The sequence below is a fragment of the Rutilus rutilus genome (genome assembly GCF_951802725.1).
Source record: "Rutilus rutilus genome assembly, chromosome: 20".
Taxonomy (NCBI): Eukaryota; Metazoa; Chordata; class Actinopteri; order Cypriniformes; family Leuciscidae; genus Rutilus; species Rutilus rutilus.
Window position 1 is genome coordinate 13,258,189 of NC_140225.1, and position 16,247 is coordinate 13,274,435.

At 36.7% G+C, this 16,247-nt stretch overlaps 1 protein-coding gene across 2 annotated transcripts in view; it reads right to left on the minus strand.

Moving 5' to 3' along the window:
• Positions 1 to 16,247, minus strand: part of galnt2 (UDP-N-acetyl-alpha-D-galactosamine:polypeptide N-acetylgalactosaminyltransferase 2) — an 80,829-nt gene that overhangs the window by 4,551 nt on the left and 60,031 nt on the right. For both annotated transcript variants that reach the window (XM_084390599.1, XM_084390598.1), the window contains exons 4-14: positions 12,948 to 13,046; positions 11,621 to 11,688; positions 10,418 to 10,483; positions 8,328 to 8,449; positions 6,228 to 6,315; positions 5,089 to 5,176; positions 3,200 to 3,303; positions 1,917 to 2,043; positions 893 to 985; positions 574 to 657; positions 1 to 76 (exon numbers count right to left, since the gene is read on the minus strand). The exon at positions 1 to 76 is cut by the window's left edge. In XM_084390599.1, coding sequence (XP_084246725.1) covers positions 1 to 76; positions 574 to 657; positions 893 to 985; positions 1,917 to 2,043; positions 3,200 to 3,303; positions 5,089 to 5,176; positions 6,228 to 6,315; positions 8,328 to 8,449; positions 10,418 to 10,483; positions 11,621 to 11,688; positions 12,948 to 13,046 — 1,015 coding nt within the window. The remainder of the gene's footprint in view (positions 77 to 573; positions 658 to 892; positions 986 to 1,916; positions 2,044 to 3,199; positions 3,304 to 5,088; positions 5,177 to 6,227; positions 6,316 to 8,327; positions 8,450 to 10,417; positions 10,484 to 11,620; positions 11,689 to 12,947; positions 13,047 to 16,247) is intronic.

Below are 16,247 nucleotides of genomic sequence, written 5' to 3' on the forward strand. Positions count from 1 at the left end.
AAAGTGCCCCAGTGTGTCCAGACAGTTCTGACCCTGCTGTAGTGCTCCAAAGGCTATGTCCTGATGATCCGGGACCCTAAACAAGACAGAAACATCAACTTAGGTGTGATTAAGCTACCTTTTGAACTGCAGTCTCTGGTAGCAGACTGAAAGGGTTATCATGAATAAAGTTTCATTACTAGGTAGACTAGACTCATGTCTAGGTTTAAGTTAAAGGCTCGTTTACACTTGGTGTTCACATTAGTCTCATAAAAATGTTTTGTGATCCAATCACTCAATCCGCATTTGGAAGTAATCAGAAACATCTCGCCACACTACATTTGTAGTGTAAACACAAAAAGAACCATCTACTCGCCTATTAATGAATCATTGTGCCAGTACAAGGGTATTAATTATTATATACAGCCATTATTTAAATGGCTGGTTATGTACAGTAAACCATCTGAATCAAAAAGCTCATACACATTTATGCACAAAACTTCATAGACCATCTTCAGATTATAATAGCACATGCAAACAAGGCCAAAGTGATCCAAAAGCTTTTTTATTATTATTCCCAGGTCATGCACTCACCGTAACTCAGGATAGACATTGTCCAGGTACCACTTAAATGGTTTGCAGCCTAACCTCTTCTTCATTTCCAGCCTGCTTTGAATGCTGCAAATAATGAGGAAAGTTAGTCAAGTGGAGTGCATTTCAAGGGTCTAAATGTTTGACAACTGAGATCTTCACCTAGCCATGTTTTAATATTATTCTTCAGTGGCTGTGCGCACTCTTGTGGCCTTGGCAGTGACCGATGATCTTATCATGTTAAAGATAGTCAATGTCCTACTCTGTTCCAAGCTTTTCTCTTATGAATAATATTTGTTAATGAAGACAGATACACACTTACTTGCCATAGGGCACATTACGGGCTGAGGGCACAGCAGCGTAGTAGAAATTCTTATAATCGTCCATCCAGACTTCTGCCGCTCGCCTCGTGTTCCTGTAAAGACAAACAAGCAGATGAGAGTAAATCAAACATTTTATATAGCAATACTGATGTTCTGCTAATGACCATGACATGTCCACTGCATTACTCCTAAACCTAACTTCGACACTAATGGACCTTCTGCAGCACATTACTGGGAGCTTTATAATTATGACAGAATGTCAACAGCCCACTTATCACTGGCTGCAGTGCTGGATTCACCCACTGGATGGAGCATGTGAACCACACTACTAAAGTGTGTATTTGGCTTCAACAATCACAAAACATAAGATAAATAAAAGATTGTGTTCTTTAGCTACAGCACTGTACCATTACTCACTCTGGGTGCCCAAAAATAATCTTCTGTAACATTATAATTGCCTTTACTGTCACTTTTGAGCAATTTAAGGCATCCTTGCTGAATAAACGTATTAATTTCTTCCCCCCAAAAAATTGTTTTTTATAATATAACATCATATAATATAAAAATCATGACGCTTTGAGAGCTGATGAGCGGAATCGTAAACACCTCTGATTGGCCATAGTGTTCACGCGCTCATTGAAAATGTGTCTGTGATTGGCTACAATGATCAACGCTCGGGAGCGTTTGAGAGTACACTGAAGTGTTTTAAAAAACGGGAGGGGGAGCGTTTTAAAGCACAAGCCGGTCCGCTGATAGACGCCTGCTTTCAAACACTCCCTGTGTATCTGTGTAAGTGCTCGGTGAAGAGCTTCATTGATGTATATTTACATGTTTTTGAAGTGCATGCATATGTCTGTGTGTCTGTGTGTGTGTGTGTGTGTGTGTGTGTGTGTGTGTGTGTGTGTGTGTCTGTGTTTATATATACATATATATTATGTAAACAAAAACTTATGTTAGATGTGATTAATCGTGATTAATCGATTTGACAGCACTAAATATATTATATTATAATTTGGTGGATACCTAGCAAACACAGTGCCGCTGCCCCCTGGGAAAGTGTATGGATGCTGTTTCCTGAAGACATGACCCACTCGACTGCAGGGAATGATCTCCAGGCTGCCTCCGCACTGCCAGACCCGAAATGAGATCTCTGAGAAGCACAACAGCAGTCAGAGATTAATAAGACTTAACATACAACACTGAAAAATCTGCATTTATGAACTGATTGTTCTTAAGTGCCAAAACTCATAATTGCATGCGCGACATTGAAACAAACAAAAACAACATCAAAAAAGCACTACTCTGTGAAACATCTTGGTCTTTGCAAACTTCTCAGACACAAATGCAAAACACGTTTTTCCAGGCTGAAGGATCATTTCAAGAGTTCTTGTAAACTTTTCCACAAGCAGCACAGCTGAGAAAAGTGCTGTGTTTGTGGAATGATTCGGAATTTCTTTCAGAATCCATCACGCCACAGACATTATGTCAAAACCTGAAAAACTCCACCTCGTTGAGTCTTACACTGCAGTTTCTATTCAAGTCTCGTTGCTAATATAAAAAAAAAGCAATAGTTCTTCTGCGGTGACCTGAATTGCCCCTCAGATGGGCACATTACATTTTGGCTGAGTAAGGCATTATCTCATACAATCTAATGATAGAAGTACCATGATCTCATATTCAGTATTCATATACGGTGGCGCCACAAAGTATCTGAACACTTAAGTCACACTCAAGTGACACAAATTCATGAATTTCATTATATGAAATTAAAATAAACCATGTGGCCTTTGTACACAATTAATGCTAGACCTATTTTCAAACTTGAGCAATTTTTGCATGTGACCAACTGGTCCTAAAATCATTTTAGTGGATGTATAAAGTCACACTGCCTTCAAACCCTCATAAATAGATCCTACTTACAAGTTCATAAGTAGCAATTACAATGTGAAGTGCATTCAACTGACTTTGGTAAGAAAAATGAATGCATTAAACAATTTACAGTACTATTTCTTTCTCTCTTTTTGATTTGCCTTGCTTTATAGGAAATTAAGCACATGATGCTTTTACATTTATCAAACATTTACTTATACATATACATACACACGCACTTTAAATAGGCAAATCTTTACCTATACATACACACACACACACCCACTTTAAATAGGCAAATCTTTCACTTAATCAATAAAGGACACACTGGAACACTGATAAGATGCACTGTCTCTTCAGTCAGTCAGCTCCAATCAGCTTGTCCCAGCACAACAGATGAAATACAGGGCATTTAGAGAAATAAAGCCTTCACTCACCGAGATTCTCTCCGCCCCACACGTCCATCATCATATCGTACTTCCCCAGCTCTTCAAAGTAGTTCTTATCCATTACAAAGAGGCCACCGGCAATCATGGGAGTCCTGGACAACATAACGCAAAATATGAAAAATTAGATATACTAAGCAATTATCTCACATACTGGCGATGTGTTTTATTTCAGTGGCCATTTGCGCCTTTATAAAACTCTGTGCTCATTTCACTCTCTGATGCAATCTGATCAGAGCCCCATAAACAAAGTCATTAAACAACACTGGAATCATTAAACAAGAATGAAGAGCGCGGTGTCATGAAGACTTTTACACAACACATCCCATAAAGGCACTGTCAAGAGAAACCACGCTGTTTATTATCTTAATGTACTTTTAATGTACTCGCTGCACGGTGATTGAGATTTCACATCACAGAAACGCACCGTCCATACAATCTCCCATTTCGGTCGCTTAACACCTTACTTTCTCTCTCCCGCTCGCTTTTAGTTGTTAATGATTCGAGTCACTCCCTGGAGGATGGACCTTTTACAAACAAGCAAGCAAGCTCCTTGGACAAACTTATTTTGTTATTACAAGAACTTTATAGGATCCTTTTATCATGCTGACAGCATCATTTTACATTCGTTTACTGAGCAATGTTTAAAGCTACAATATGTAATTTTTTCACTGGTAGGGGTTGCTAACCTCTTACAATAACAAAGGCGTAGATTGATGATGCAGAAGGTTGAACTCTTTTTGTCCCAAAGCGTCTCTGTCAAGTCGAAGTTAGTTGCGGACGTGGAGCTCTCTGCATCTCAAAAATGCCATGCTGATATTGATCCTCATTATAGTTCTCCTTTTGTCCCAAAGTCTGCTTGCCATGGTCCATAATGTTTGAACGAAACAACAACAGCGTGAGCGTGCCTAGACGTAACTCAGTTGTCCACGTTTGTCGCCATGGTTACTATGGCAGTACTAGCGGAAACCAGGGATAACGCGGATATTACGTCATTGACAGGCGACAATGACCAGGGACGAGCCATTATTTAAAATAGGAATTTCTCTGAAATTAAAAATCTTTGGGAACTTTTGGGATATTGTAAGTACACAACTGCAGGATATATATCACACTGTGCAAGTGGTTTTTGGATATTTTATTTAAAAAATCTTACATATTGTACCTTTAAGAGTATAGAAGTTGGACAATCAGTATTGTTATTGTTATCTAAAACAATTTTAAAAAAATGTCAGTAATGTAAATAAAACTGAAATAAATTAAATTATATTAGATGAAAAACTTTAACTTAACTTAAAATGACAAATATTGACTTTGCAATTAACTGAAAAGAAATAAATAAAAAGAAGTACAAGTTTTTTTTATAAAAATGACAAAAGCACATAACTAAATTACTAAGAAAATAAATAAATAAATAAAACTAAGAAAAAATATATATATAAAAAGCTAATTCTGCTAATCTTAATAAATACCATAATAGTCTATAAATAACCCTAAAATAACTGCCAGTAATTCAAACTGCAGATAAAACTATTTGCATTTCCTTAAGGGAACACCAGCGCTCAAAAGTCAAATAATCCTGGATATACAGTACAACCCCTGACGTTTGAAAACCAATCACACTTCAGTAAGCAAATATAACAATGACATCATCCTCAGTATTCTATCAGCACTGGTCAGTGGGAGATAGATTGCACACCTATAGTGTAGTTCTATGTATCAAGAGAGTCTGTACATTAAGCAATTGGCAATTAACTAACTACAGAAAGATACAAAAATATAAAAAAATAGCTCCTAAGTCAGCTGACAGTCATACGTCACCAGGTTATTGATCCAAAACATTTGTAAAGCAGATATTTAAAGCAAAGAAGAATTCTTACTTGACAGGAGCAGTGGGGTTTCCTTGCCGTGCCCGTCTTTGTTCCAGGGTCATGTAGTCCCATTTAAAAACTAGATTCCAATCAAAACCTGGATAAAGATTAGACATTACATTAGGGATGAAGTCTGATTTTAAATGTAGTTTCAATGCCCTGCTCAGCCATGTGTCAGGTAAAGGAATAAGGGTGCATATTAATGACACTGATTTCACTGACGAAAAGACTGAGGGCTTTGTTCAAAATAATGCATACTACCATCCTATTTTAACAGTATGCAGCATATACTGTATACTGTGCACAGTATACAAAATGTTTGCATGTAACACTTCTTTTTACGAAAATACATTTTACACAAACCTAAAAAAAGTTTACACAGATTATGTATTTTAAGTGTTCAAAAGCAGAAATATGTAGAGAAGATAAAAAGTAGTAACTAGAAATAATTTTGATTCTCAAAATATTGCATATCAAAGTGACAAAACTACTGTTTGAAATGTTTTTGTACTGTTTTACATAGTATACAGTAAATAAAGTACTTTTTTTTTTTTTTTTTTTTTACTGTCCGGAGTATGCAGCACTGTGCTAGCATCCCATTCTGAGCATATTCTGAAAGAAGGGAGAAAATGTCAGATGAACACCACTATGATTCATACATTTGAGGAGAAAGTCTGATTGCCAGTTAACCAGCACACAGACCTCTCACATGGATAGATCCATTTCCATATTATTTCCCACTGCATCCGGAAGCCTCTGAGCTTAGAGGAAAAGCTATTCCACTCAGAGATAGAGAGTTATTATGCCTAAAACCCCCAGACAAAAATCAATCAAATGGTTTTCATTCCAAAAGGACATTTCCTCTTGTTGAGATTCATCATGCTCTCTCACTCTTTTACACATTGTGCTCCCTTCACAGATTCTCTCTGTATTGCTCTCACTACAAACATGCATTTAAACATACCCACACACATTATAGCCCTGCACATGAAATTTAACAAGTGACATCTGCAGTACTATCCTTAAACATGTGCATACTGTAAATACATGCATGAATGGATGCAATCATATCACATACACACACAAACAGCTCTGGATACTGTGATTTCACCGTTGTGTTAAAATAAGAGCTGATGAAAAAGATTTACCTCCTTTAAGATCTGCAGATGCCCCCACATACTGGAAATTGTCCATGTTAATGACATCTATGATGGGTGACACAACCCGAGTCTTATCCTGCCGAGAAGAATAAATGATGTGAAGCTGTTCTGACACTACAATGACAGTTAGAGTACAAGCATATGAAAACAGATTTCATCTCACATCTCTGATACAACGCATTCTTTAAACATGTAGCAACTGATCGCTGAAAGTTCTGACATATACTGATCATGAATTAAGAAATGTGCACTGCACTGCCGTTACGAATCGAGGCAAATCCATCAGAAATACCTAGGAAAATCCCATTAATCTCGTGAGGTTCGCTGACACATTACTGGAGTATTTAAAGTCAAGTACCATGAGTTAACACTCCAGAAAAGACAGGCAATCAACTGTACGTGACAGGCATGGAGATTTAACACTAAATGTAAATGTATTGCTCCTCACAATTCTGGGACACCCTGACGAATCAAATCATCCCAACGGTGGCTTCACCTCTGAATTAACAAATTCATTTGTCACAGTGCTGTAATGTTTCCACATGGCAATTTTTAGATACATTTCTTATACTAATGTTATACTAATGCAATGCATTAATAAATTGGTAAATTAATACATTGGTTTAATAGATTAAAAATATATTTATATGTTATTATCTTTAGTTAATTGTTTTGTTGAATGAAAACATGCTTCGATTATTTTTAACTTGGTTTTTACTGTATTTTACTTCTTGCATTAAACATTTTGAAACAACACATCACTTTTTGGTTAAAATTATTGAAAAATAAAACATTTTAACAAATAAATACACCAAATGACACCAAAAATGACGGCAATTTGTTTTGCAGCATTTTTCTAAATTATACCCCAATGCAAATTTTCCAATAAACAAAATGGTTTAAATAACTAATGGCAACATAAAGAATGAATAAATAAAAATTAACATCATCATAACAGAAATATTTTTTGCCTAGATCGCTGAGCCCTTATGTACATCACCTGGAAATTCACTGTATTGACTGCATAAGGTTTGCATTAAGGCAAGTACTGATATAAAACTGGAAGAACTCAACCTGATGAGGATCAATGATGAATGTCAAAAACCATTAAAAACAGATTCAGTAGGAGTTCCACTCTTGACCAGATCTGTTCTGAAATTAAGGCTTACGCACAGAAATATCTGCTTTCTGCTTATAATATATTTTCAATTATAATAATTATTCCGCTTCAAAATAAATTCTATGTATAGGTACTCCTCCATAAGCAGGACAACATTTAACTCATGCTTAGTATAATCATCATGATGAAGCGCTTCTGGGGTCACTAACTCCACGATTTGATTATGTGCTTATCTGGGTCATCCAACTGGAAATGAAGACACCCAACAATATAAATGGGGTTATGAAACTTCTTATTTCCTTTATGCCTGTAATTTGTAGTGTAATAGTGTCTTGTTCTTCTGCTCACTGTTATTTATTTTGTGAGTCAAAAGCCTTGAGGCAATATCAGAGTAATTATGTGTGCCTAGGGACGGAACTGAAGCAAATATTTCTTTAATGTCAGTCTGATCCTGAATCAGACCGGACCTGCACATCCGCCATTAGGGCGTGTTTACTTGCATTCAACACCCCTTAGCGCGCGCGCGCACACACACACACACACACACACACTCTCTCTGAGGTCTTATCCACACTCTCTACATGCTGTACCAACTCACAGTGTTGAATGGCACTAGTTTGCCTCCATACTTTTCTTTATGACTTGTTTGAAAATTGTTGGCCATCGACAGCAGGATTGGACTCAAACAGGTATAATGATATGGCACCGCAAGCAAAGTTTGTGCGTCAAGACAGCCAGCCAAAGAAAACACATTAACTTCTCATCCACTCTTCTCTTTTATCATCTTGGCCTGACATTTGCAACTGCAGTGAGCTGATAAACGTCCGCTGCTGTAATGAGCATGTTTGATTATAGCCTCCAAAAACAATGGTTAATTTGCCAAATCTGAGAATGGTAAGACCCAACGTTTCTATGCTTGTTTGTGTCAGAAGAAGAAATAAAAAGACAGAAAGAAAAACATGGCTGACCTCAGCAACTCTTTCTAGAAGGGGTTCCAACCAGTGTTCATTACACTCGCAGTGGCTGTCAAGGAAGGTCAATACATTGGCCGTGGCTGCATCCGCTCCTCTGACTCGGGATCGCATCAAGCCTGAGAACACACAACACACGCACACACACAGGATTGAGACTCAAAGCACTGATGCAATCTGAACTATGCAGACGTTTGTTATCCCTATATCCTAACCTAATGATCTACAACAAGTGTGCAGGGCACCATAATTAGTCAAAAGTACCGGTTCTTTGGAAAAAAGTAATTTTGGAAAAGGTAATGATATAACGCCCATCTGGTTGAGGAATTATGTTTATTATTGGTGAGGTATTAGGTCAGTTATGTCTGAAGGGATTGTTTACAGGTAGACAAAAATCACCTGCTGAACATGAATGCAAATTTAAGCCTTTTGCTTTTACTTTGAAACATTTGCTTTTACTTTCACTTTCTCTGCTATCACCTCTTTGAAACTTTGAATCTTTATTTTTCCTTTATTAGTTATTTTCTCATATTGTCTTACAACCGACCAGGGAGTGGTGAACAGGGAAGCATGTCACGAGACTTCCATCTCGCAACACCAAGGGAAGCGAATTACTGTTTTGAGTTTTCTTAATTGGTATAGATTAGGTAGGGTGTGTTGAACGCCTGAAGACTTTATTCTGTTTGTTGTATTTTTCTTTTCTTGTTGTGTTCGTAGTTAATTGTAGTTAAAATGTGGGTTGTAGTTAAAATGTGTTTTTTAATTTTTTTTTAGCCCAGCTCATTTTCCTACTCCCCGTGAACAGTATTTGTGTGTTTTTGTCTCTCTCTTTTGAGCACTTTATCGTGAAGAAATATCTCCCTTTTCTCAATTTAAAGGGGACATTTCATGAAAACCAGACTTTTCCCATTTTTAAGTGATATAATCTGGTCCCCTTGTTATTGTTGGAGTATCCGAAGCTTGTGTAAAGCACCGGCCCTTTTCTGAATGAGGGCGGGGAGCAGCAGCTCATTTGCATTTAAAGGGACACACACAAAAATGGCGTGTTTTTGCTCAGACCCAAATAGGGGCAACTTTGATAAGCTATAATAAATGAACTGGGGGGTATTTTGAGCTGAAATTTCACAAACACATTCTGGGGAAACCATAGATTTATATAATACATCTTGTGAAAAGGGGCATAATATGTCACCTTTAAACTCCCTTTGTTCTTGTGTTCTTTTTGCACCAGCACCATGATCAAGTCTACCAGGGTTAAAAGATCCGGGAATTTATTTATTTATTTTATGTTGTGTTCCCTCATGCCACTTTAGGGACGTAATACTTGTGATTGTTCCTTATTTTATTACCTACTGTAATTACTTAAATATAACAAAAGCCAAACCTCAAAATGAAACGAAAACCAAACCAAACCAAACCAAACTTGTCATCATGTCAAAGTATTTGGAACTCCTTTACTGTATTTTAAGTGAAAGCTCATCTAGTGGCTTATGTGGACAACTAAGAATCCATTGAAACATTCAACACTAATTAACCAATTTGCTTCTTTACAACCTCATAATAAAATCTATATGATCTGTATGAGTACATTTGTACATGTCACTATGAGCTGAACTGAAACTTTAGTTCTTTGTTTTCTTACTATCAAGTAATTTGTGTATCAAAGAACGTTTGAAAGCAAATACAGAGAGCTTGCTTAGTTGGACTGGAATTTTATTGGAACAAAAGGTTTTGGAAACGAATAAACAAACTGCAGTTTTGGCTACAGAACAGCAGTTTTTGCTTGACAGATATATAAAACACCTTCCAAAAATACACTCCAGCTCAAAACAGACCATTTGCTTTTCTCTACTTTTTATTTTCTCCATATTTGCACCTATGAAGTATGCAGTGCTTTTAATAACTTCATGCTGAGGCTGGTCACAATTAGTCGCAATAGTAAAACTTCAGCTTGTTTTAATAGATGCCTAGATTTTAATGACTACATAAGAGCTGATAGTAAAAGACCCACTCGCTCTTACATATTAACTTGGGTATAGTTTTGATTAACAGTGTTACTGTGATTCAGAGGGTAATAAATCACTCACCCTCTCGACGATCGTTGCGTAGGACTCTGACTTTCTCGATTTTCCCGAGTAAGGCACCATCTTCAGCTGAAAGTCCAAAGAAAACATTGTGTCAGCTCAAGTGATTAGGGCAATTCATCTCTTCTATTTTATATGCTGTAGTTAATATACACAGGAGAAATGTGGTAAGATGTGCCACCTCCTTAATCCAGAAAAGGTCTGCACAATTTTGTAAAAGTCACCATATATTTAGAAAGGGCACATTGTATACAGCTGCATATATGACTGAAGAGATTAACTTCTTTTTGGTCTAGAGAAACTTTAAAGGCATGAAAGTGTGGGCCAAAATTCTTTGAAAAATTCAATTTGGAGTGCTGGCAAAGAGAAAAACACCAAAAAATGATCAAGGGCTTTTTGCCCCAGAAAAACGTACATCCTGGAAAAGCTAAATCTCATAAAGGTAAAGAAAAATGAAAGGTCGGAGCAACATTTCTTATTTCCTTAAAACACTAATGAATTATGTCCCTTTTTTAAGTTATATTTCCATGTTACAAACACTTCTAATTTCAATTAATAGCAGACACGCTGAAATATAATCAGGTGGATTAGTTTTTCCTTCCATCTGAATTTCTCATTGCCTACAGATGATGACTTGGCAGAGAGCACAGTTTCCCCCACTACATATTGTAAAAAAAAAAAAAAACGAATGAAAATGCCATGAGGTTATCCAAATAGAAAAGACCATACTTAAAAGCCAGTATGCAAAACAGGATCACAATCCACAGATGTAAAAACACAGAAGAAATGCGAGGACTAATAAGACCAGTGTCTGTCAGGCTCCCTGCAGCAGAGCGTTATAAAGCAGGGCAGCACTGCCTTCAGGAGATGGTTCATACAGAGTTCAGACATCTGAAGAGGTCAAACAAGGAGTTTGGCATCCAAAAACAAAAAGCGTGATGGGATTGGGGGCTCGGGAACACGGCTGGTACCTTGATGACACACTTTATAGAATCATACAAATCCCAGCTCCGCTGTTGCAGTGTTCTGCAATACAGATCTATGATTTATGATGACAAAGGAACAAGAGTGTGCTATGATAACCTAAAATAACCTGTACGGGGGTAAAAGCTCAACAAAAATCACGATGATTATGAGATATCTGATATGATCTATTTAGTTCTGTACCATTAAGTTTGATTGAGGGCTAAAGATGAGAACACTTACGGTTGTCACTGTAGTCATCCACTAAGATGATCTCTTTGACCAGATGAAGAGGACTCTTCTTTAGCACACTGAAGACAGGGAAAGAGATAGGGTTGAATGGATGTGTATGTTCAGAAGTGTGTACACTACCATTCAAAATTTTAGTGTTAGTAAGATATAGCAAGAGATTTTTAATAAAGAATCTAACACTCTTAGGCCCTGTTTACACCTGGTATTAAGATCCGTTTTGGTCGATTGGATCACAAGTATATGAGGGAGACACATACTGTACCCCTTTACTCCTGGTGTTTTAATCAGTCGCTTCTGTCCTGATTTCTTCGAGGGAAGGGTCTATGGGCAGGTAAATGTATGTTTTTTTTTCCAGATCTTTGAATCTAATGGCAATTTATATATGAACGCGCACGGAAACGTTCATATATAAGCTTTCGTTTCTGCTCTGATAGCCTCAAGCAAACTCTGAACGCTGTGAGTGTATTTGAAATCAGGAATGGTGAGAGAACATTGTGCTCTGTACATTTTTCATCTTCAAACCAAATTTGGGTCTTCAGCGACAAAGTTTATACCCCGTCTGGCTAGCGCTCTTCCCATAATATTTACGCATTAAGTCAGTAGGCGAAGAGTAGGTGGTCTTTTGTGGCTCTTCAAATGCTTTCGACTACATGAACATTTACACTATGAAAGCAATCCGGTCGAATGCGTTTTCGACTACCTCTGGAAGTGGTAGAAAGTGGACAAGCTAAAAACATTTTAGACCCCGTTTTTACACTTGTTTTCAGTGTCAGACTGACCAAAATGCATCTTAATACCAGGTGTAAACAGGGCCTTATTCAACAAGGACGCTGTAAAATTGATCAAAAGTTACAGTAAAGACTTTTACATTATGAAAAATGTTATACTTTTAAATAAATGCTGTTCTTTTGAATTTTCTAATCAACGAATCCTGAAAATAAAATGTTTTTGTTTTCACAAAAATATTAAACAGCACAATTTTTTTAATCAAATTAATGCAGCATTGAGCATAAGAGACCTCTTTCAAAAACCTGACAATATCTTACTTAAAAAGTACTTTATTACTGACTGTCTACTTAATTTAAAACCATGAAGTAATGTAATGTTTACTTGATTAAGAAATACTTAAACGCTAGGCTGCATGTCACTGTTTACATTTATTTCTTCATATTTAAATTTAATATTTTAAAGAAAGTATTCAATTTCAACAATTTCAACAATTAGTAACAGAAATAGTGAAATTTCACTGGTATTGGCAACCAAATTTTGGTATGGTGAAAATCCTACATCATAGTGCATTAAACATTGATTATCCCACCTGACCACAGTGCGCAGCAGAGCTGAACGGGCCTCGTTGTGGAAAGTGATAACCACACTGGACGCAGGAAGATCTGTCCTCCACTGTTTGTGACGACAGCTGAGAGAGAGGAAAAGAACATATTAAGATAACGTTAGAAAATAAAACTCCTCTTCCATTTCCTTTCAGTGCAAGGAATTTTATACACTGCAAAAAAAGTCACATTGAGTCAAGTTGATACAACTCAAAATATAAACTGAAAATGGCGGCATTTGGATTGAAGGGAAGCACAACACAGCGAAACCCCATTGTCACACTGTTACACCTGAATGAACTCTCACACCCTCAGAGGAGCTCAAAGCCCACATTAATTTAATGCTTCTCTGAGACTGAGATGGACAGGAGGTCATGCATGCTTAAACTCTATGGACTTGCATCTCCAAACATGCGCGCACACGCACACACACACACACTTTATATCCCAGAGGTTTTAATTTGACAGCCGCGGGGCTAATCCTTGGGTTTTCTAGCACCTCTCATCGAGGATAAGAGCGCACAAAGCTTCTTCTGCACTGATGCCATTGACTTTGTGGCCACTGGATTCCTAGCAGGGGAATCAGGGTCAATTCCTTCTACACTTCTGTTAAACAACAGGTCAGGGTTGAATACTACACATCATCTCTAATTCCATGACAGCCAGAGAAATAACATTCATTAAGGTATAAAGTGGCACAGAGGACACATCCATATTTTTTCCCAACTTTATCAATCTTTGCATTGAAAAAGTATAGGCGTTTCTACCATTTTAGACTTTTGGACTTCTCAGTAATACATTAAGGGGCCAGCACACATTTCTAGCACTGTTTGCTGGAGGTCTCGAGAGGAATAGCTGTGCAGTAGGCCATTAATAGAATGGAGGCTTTGACTAGAAGACAAGCACTTTTTAGAGCATATCCCATTGGCACACTCCCCTCCACTGGCCTCCAACCACCCAGCATGGCACCAAATAAACTGTCAAATACTTCCAGTGTTACAGCTCAAGTCAATAGCTAATAGAATAAACGTTCTGGTTTCAGTGTGCTGAATGCCTGCTACTATGTTTTAAGATTTTAAAGGGGTCCTATTCTGCTTTTTCACTTTTTCAACTTTAGTCAGTGTGTAATGTTGTTGTTGGAGCATAAAAAAAACAGCAATGTTACAAAGCTCAAAGTCCACTCCAAAGGGAGATATTTTATTTAACAGAACACCCTTTTAAAGAACTACAATTTTTCCGATCTTATGAAGTCATAATGTGAAGTCATAGTTTTCAGACAAATATAAAACAAAACATAACACTCTGAAACAACCTGTGAAGGCCGTGCTTGCATAATCTGTGAATGAATAGTCCGTTCTGCACGATCCTCTTAACATGTTAACATTATTATTAAGTCTAAATCAGGCATGCATTGGTTTGAAATTGCCGCTATTTACATCTGAATGAGTGGAGCTCGCTTTTACGAAGGGGCCCGAACACACGCGTGTGTCAATCAAAGCACACTGGGCCAGCTAACCAATCACAGCACATTTCGTATTTCGGAAGGAGGGGCTTCATCGAAACAGCGCGTTCGCCCAGACTGAGGAGAGAGGAGCTGTAATATTGCAAAAATACGTGAAAAATTATGCGTTTTTAAACAATCAAGCATGAAAACATATTCGAGTACAGCCCAAAAACAAAATCAAGACTTTGTAAAGATGCATAATAGGACCCCTTTAATTCATTATATATATATTGATTAGTTAATCTAAGTAATTGATAATTCAAATACATTTAAAACAATAATATGGCATGGCTACTTTCAAATTGGTATTTGTAGAAATTATTTATAACTTTTTATGTTCACCACATGATTCAGAAATCATTCTAAGGTGATGATTTGCTGCTCAATTGGTTTTGATAATAATAATTTAGCACCAATAAATATTACAATATTTTTTCAGGATTCTTAAAAAAAAAAAAAAAAAAAAAACAGTATTTATTTAAAAATAGATTTTTTTTTTGTAACATTATAATGGTCTTCTCTTTACTGTTATTTTGATCAATTAATTCCATTCTTGATGAATAAAAGTTTTAATTTATTTTGAATGTTAGTGTATCACGGTGTCCATACATGTTATTATTGATTTCTGAAGGATCATGTAACACTGAAGACTGGAGTAATCAGTAATGATGCTGAAAATTCAGCTTTGCTAACACAGGAATAAATTACATTTTAAAATATATTCATAATATTTCACAATATTACCGTTTTTATTGTATTTTTGATCAAATAAATGCAGCCTTGGTAAGCATAAGATACTTCTTTCAAAGACATAAAAAAATAGAAAATCTTTATTACAACGTTTTTTTTTTATTTTATATATATATATATATATATATATATATATATATATATATATATATATATATATATATATATATATAAAAAATATCATGAAATTAATGTTCACTTGCTGTGCATTTTTTGACCAGTGTAAATTTTTTTTTTTATTATTCATACAAGGAAGATACTCTGTATTAATAAACAATGGACTGAATGAGAAACAAAGATACAGGCATGAGCAGAAAGGCATCATTCATTAATTGATTGGCAAGCAGGACTATTTTTTTAAATTAGAGCAGTCTGAACACCGGACACGGCCTCAGCGAGACAACTATTCCCGCCAAAAACGTTTCCAATAAGACACATTGCCTGCTGCCATCAGAGGTAACAAAACAGAAGCAAAGTCTCTCAGGAGTAAACAGAAAGCATGTGTTCCTCATTACCAGCTTAGGTAAGTGTAAAACAGAGTTTTTTATTTAAGTTCTTCATTCCTCCAGTTCTGGGTAAATTTTTTAGAAGTTAATGGTGCAAAAATATTTAGGGGAAATTCTTTAACTCTCCATTTTTTTTGTGAGAAAATACAAAAGGTTGGCATTCCAGCAAGCAAACTATAAAGCTCTGACCTTTAAAAAGGTCCCGTGGCCATTTTAAACCCAAGGTTTGTGTGTCTTCTGTGCTGAACTTGACTACTGCTTTGGGAATGCAGCTCACATGCTGCAGGGATGGTGAAAGGGCAGCGATAAGACGACTTATAACAAGCAAAGTAATGTCATCTGCAGCATCAGCAGCTCTCCAGGAGGAAAACTGACTGGCATATAGTGACAAGACGTTTACATGAAACTGCACAGAGGAACTATGGTCAAACCAAACACATTTACAGCATCAAACCTAGATACATCTTCCACTGCTTATCAGAATAAAAGGACCCATGCGCTTTAAAAGGGGACACTGCAGCACAAAC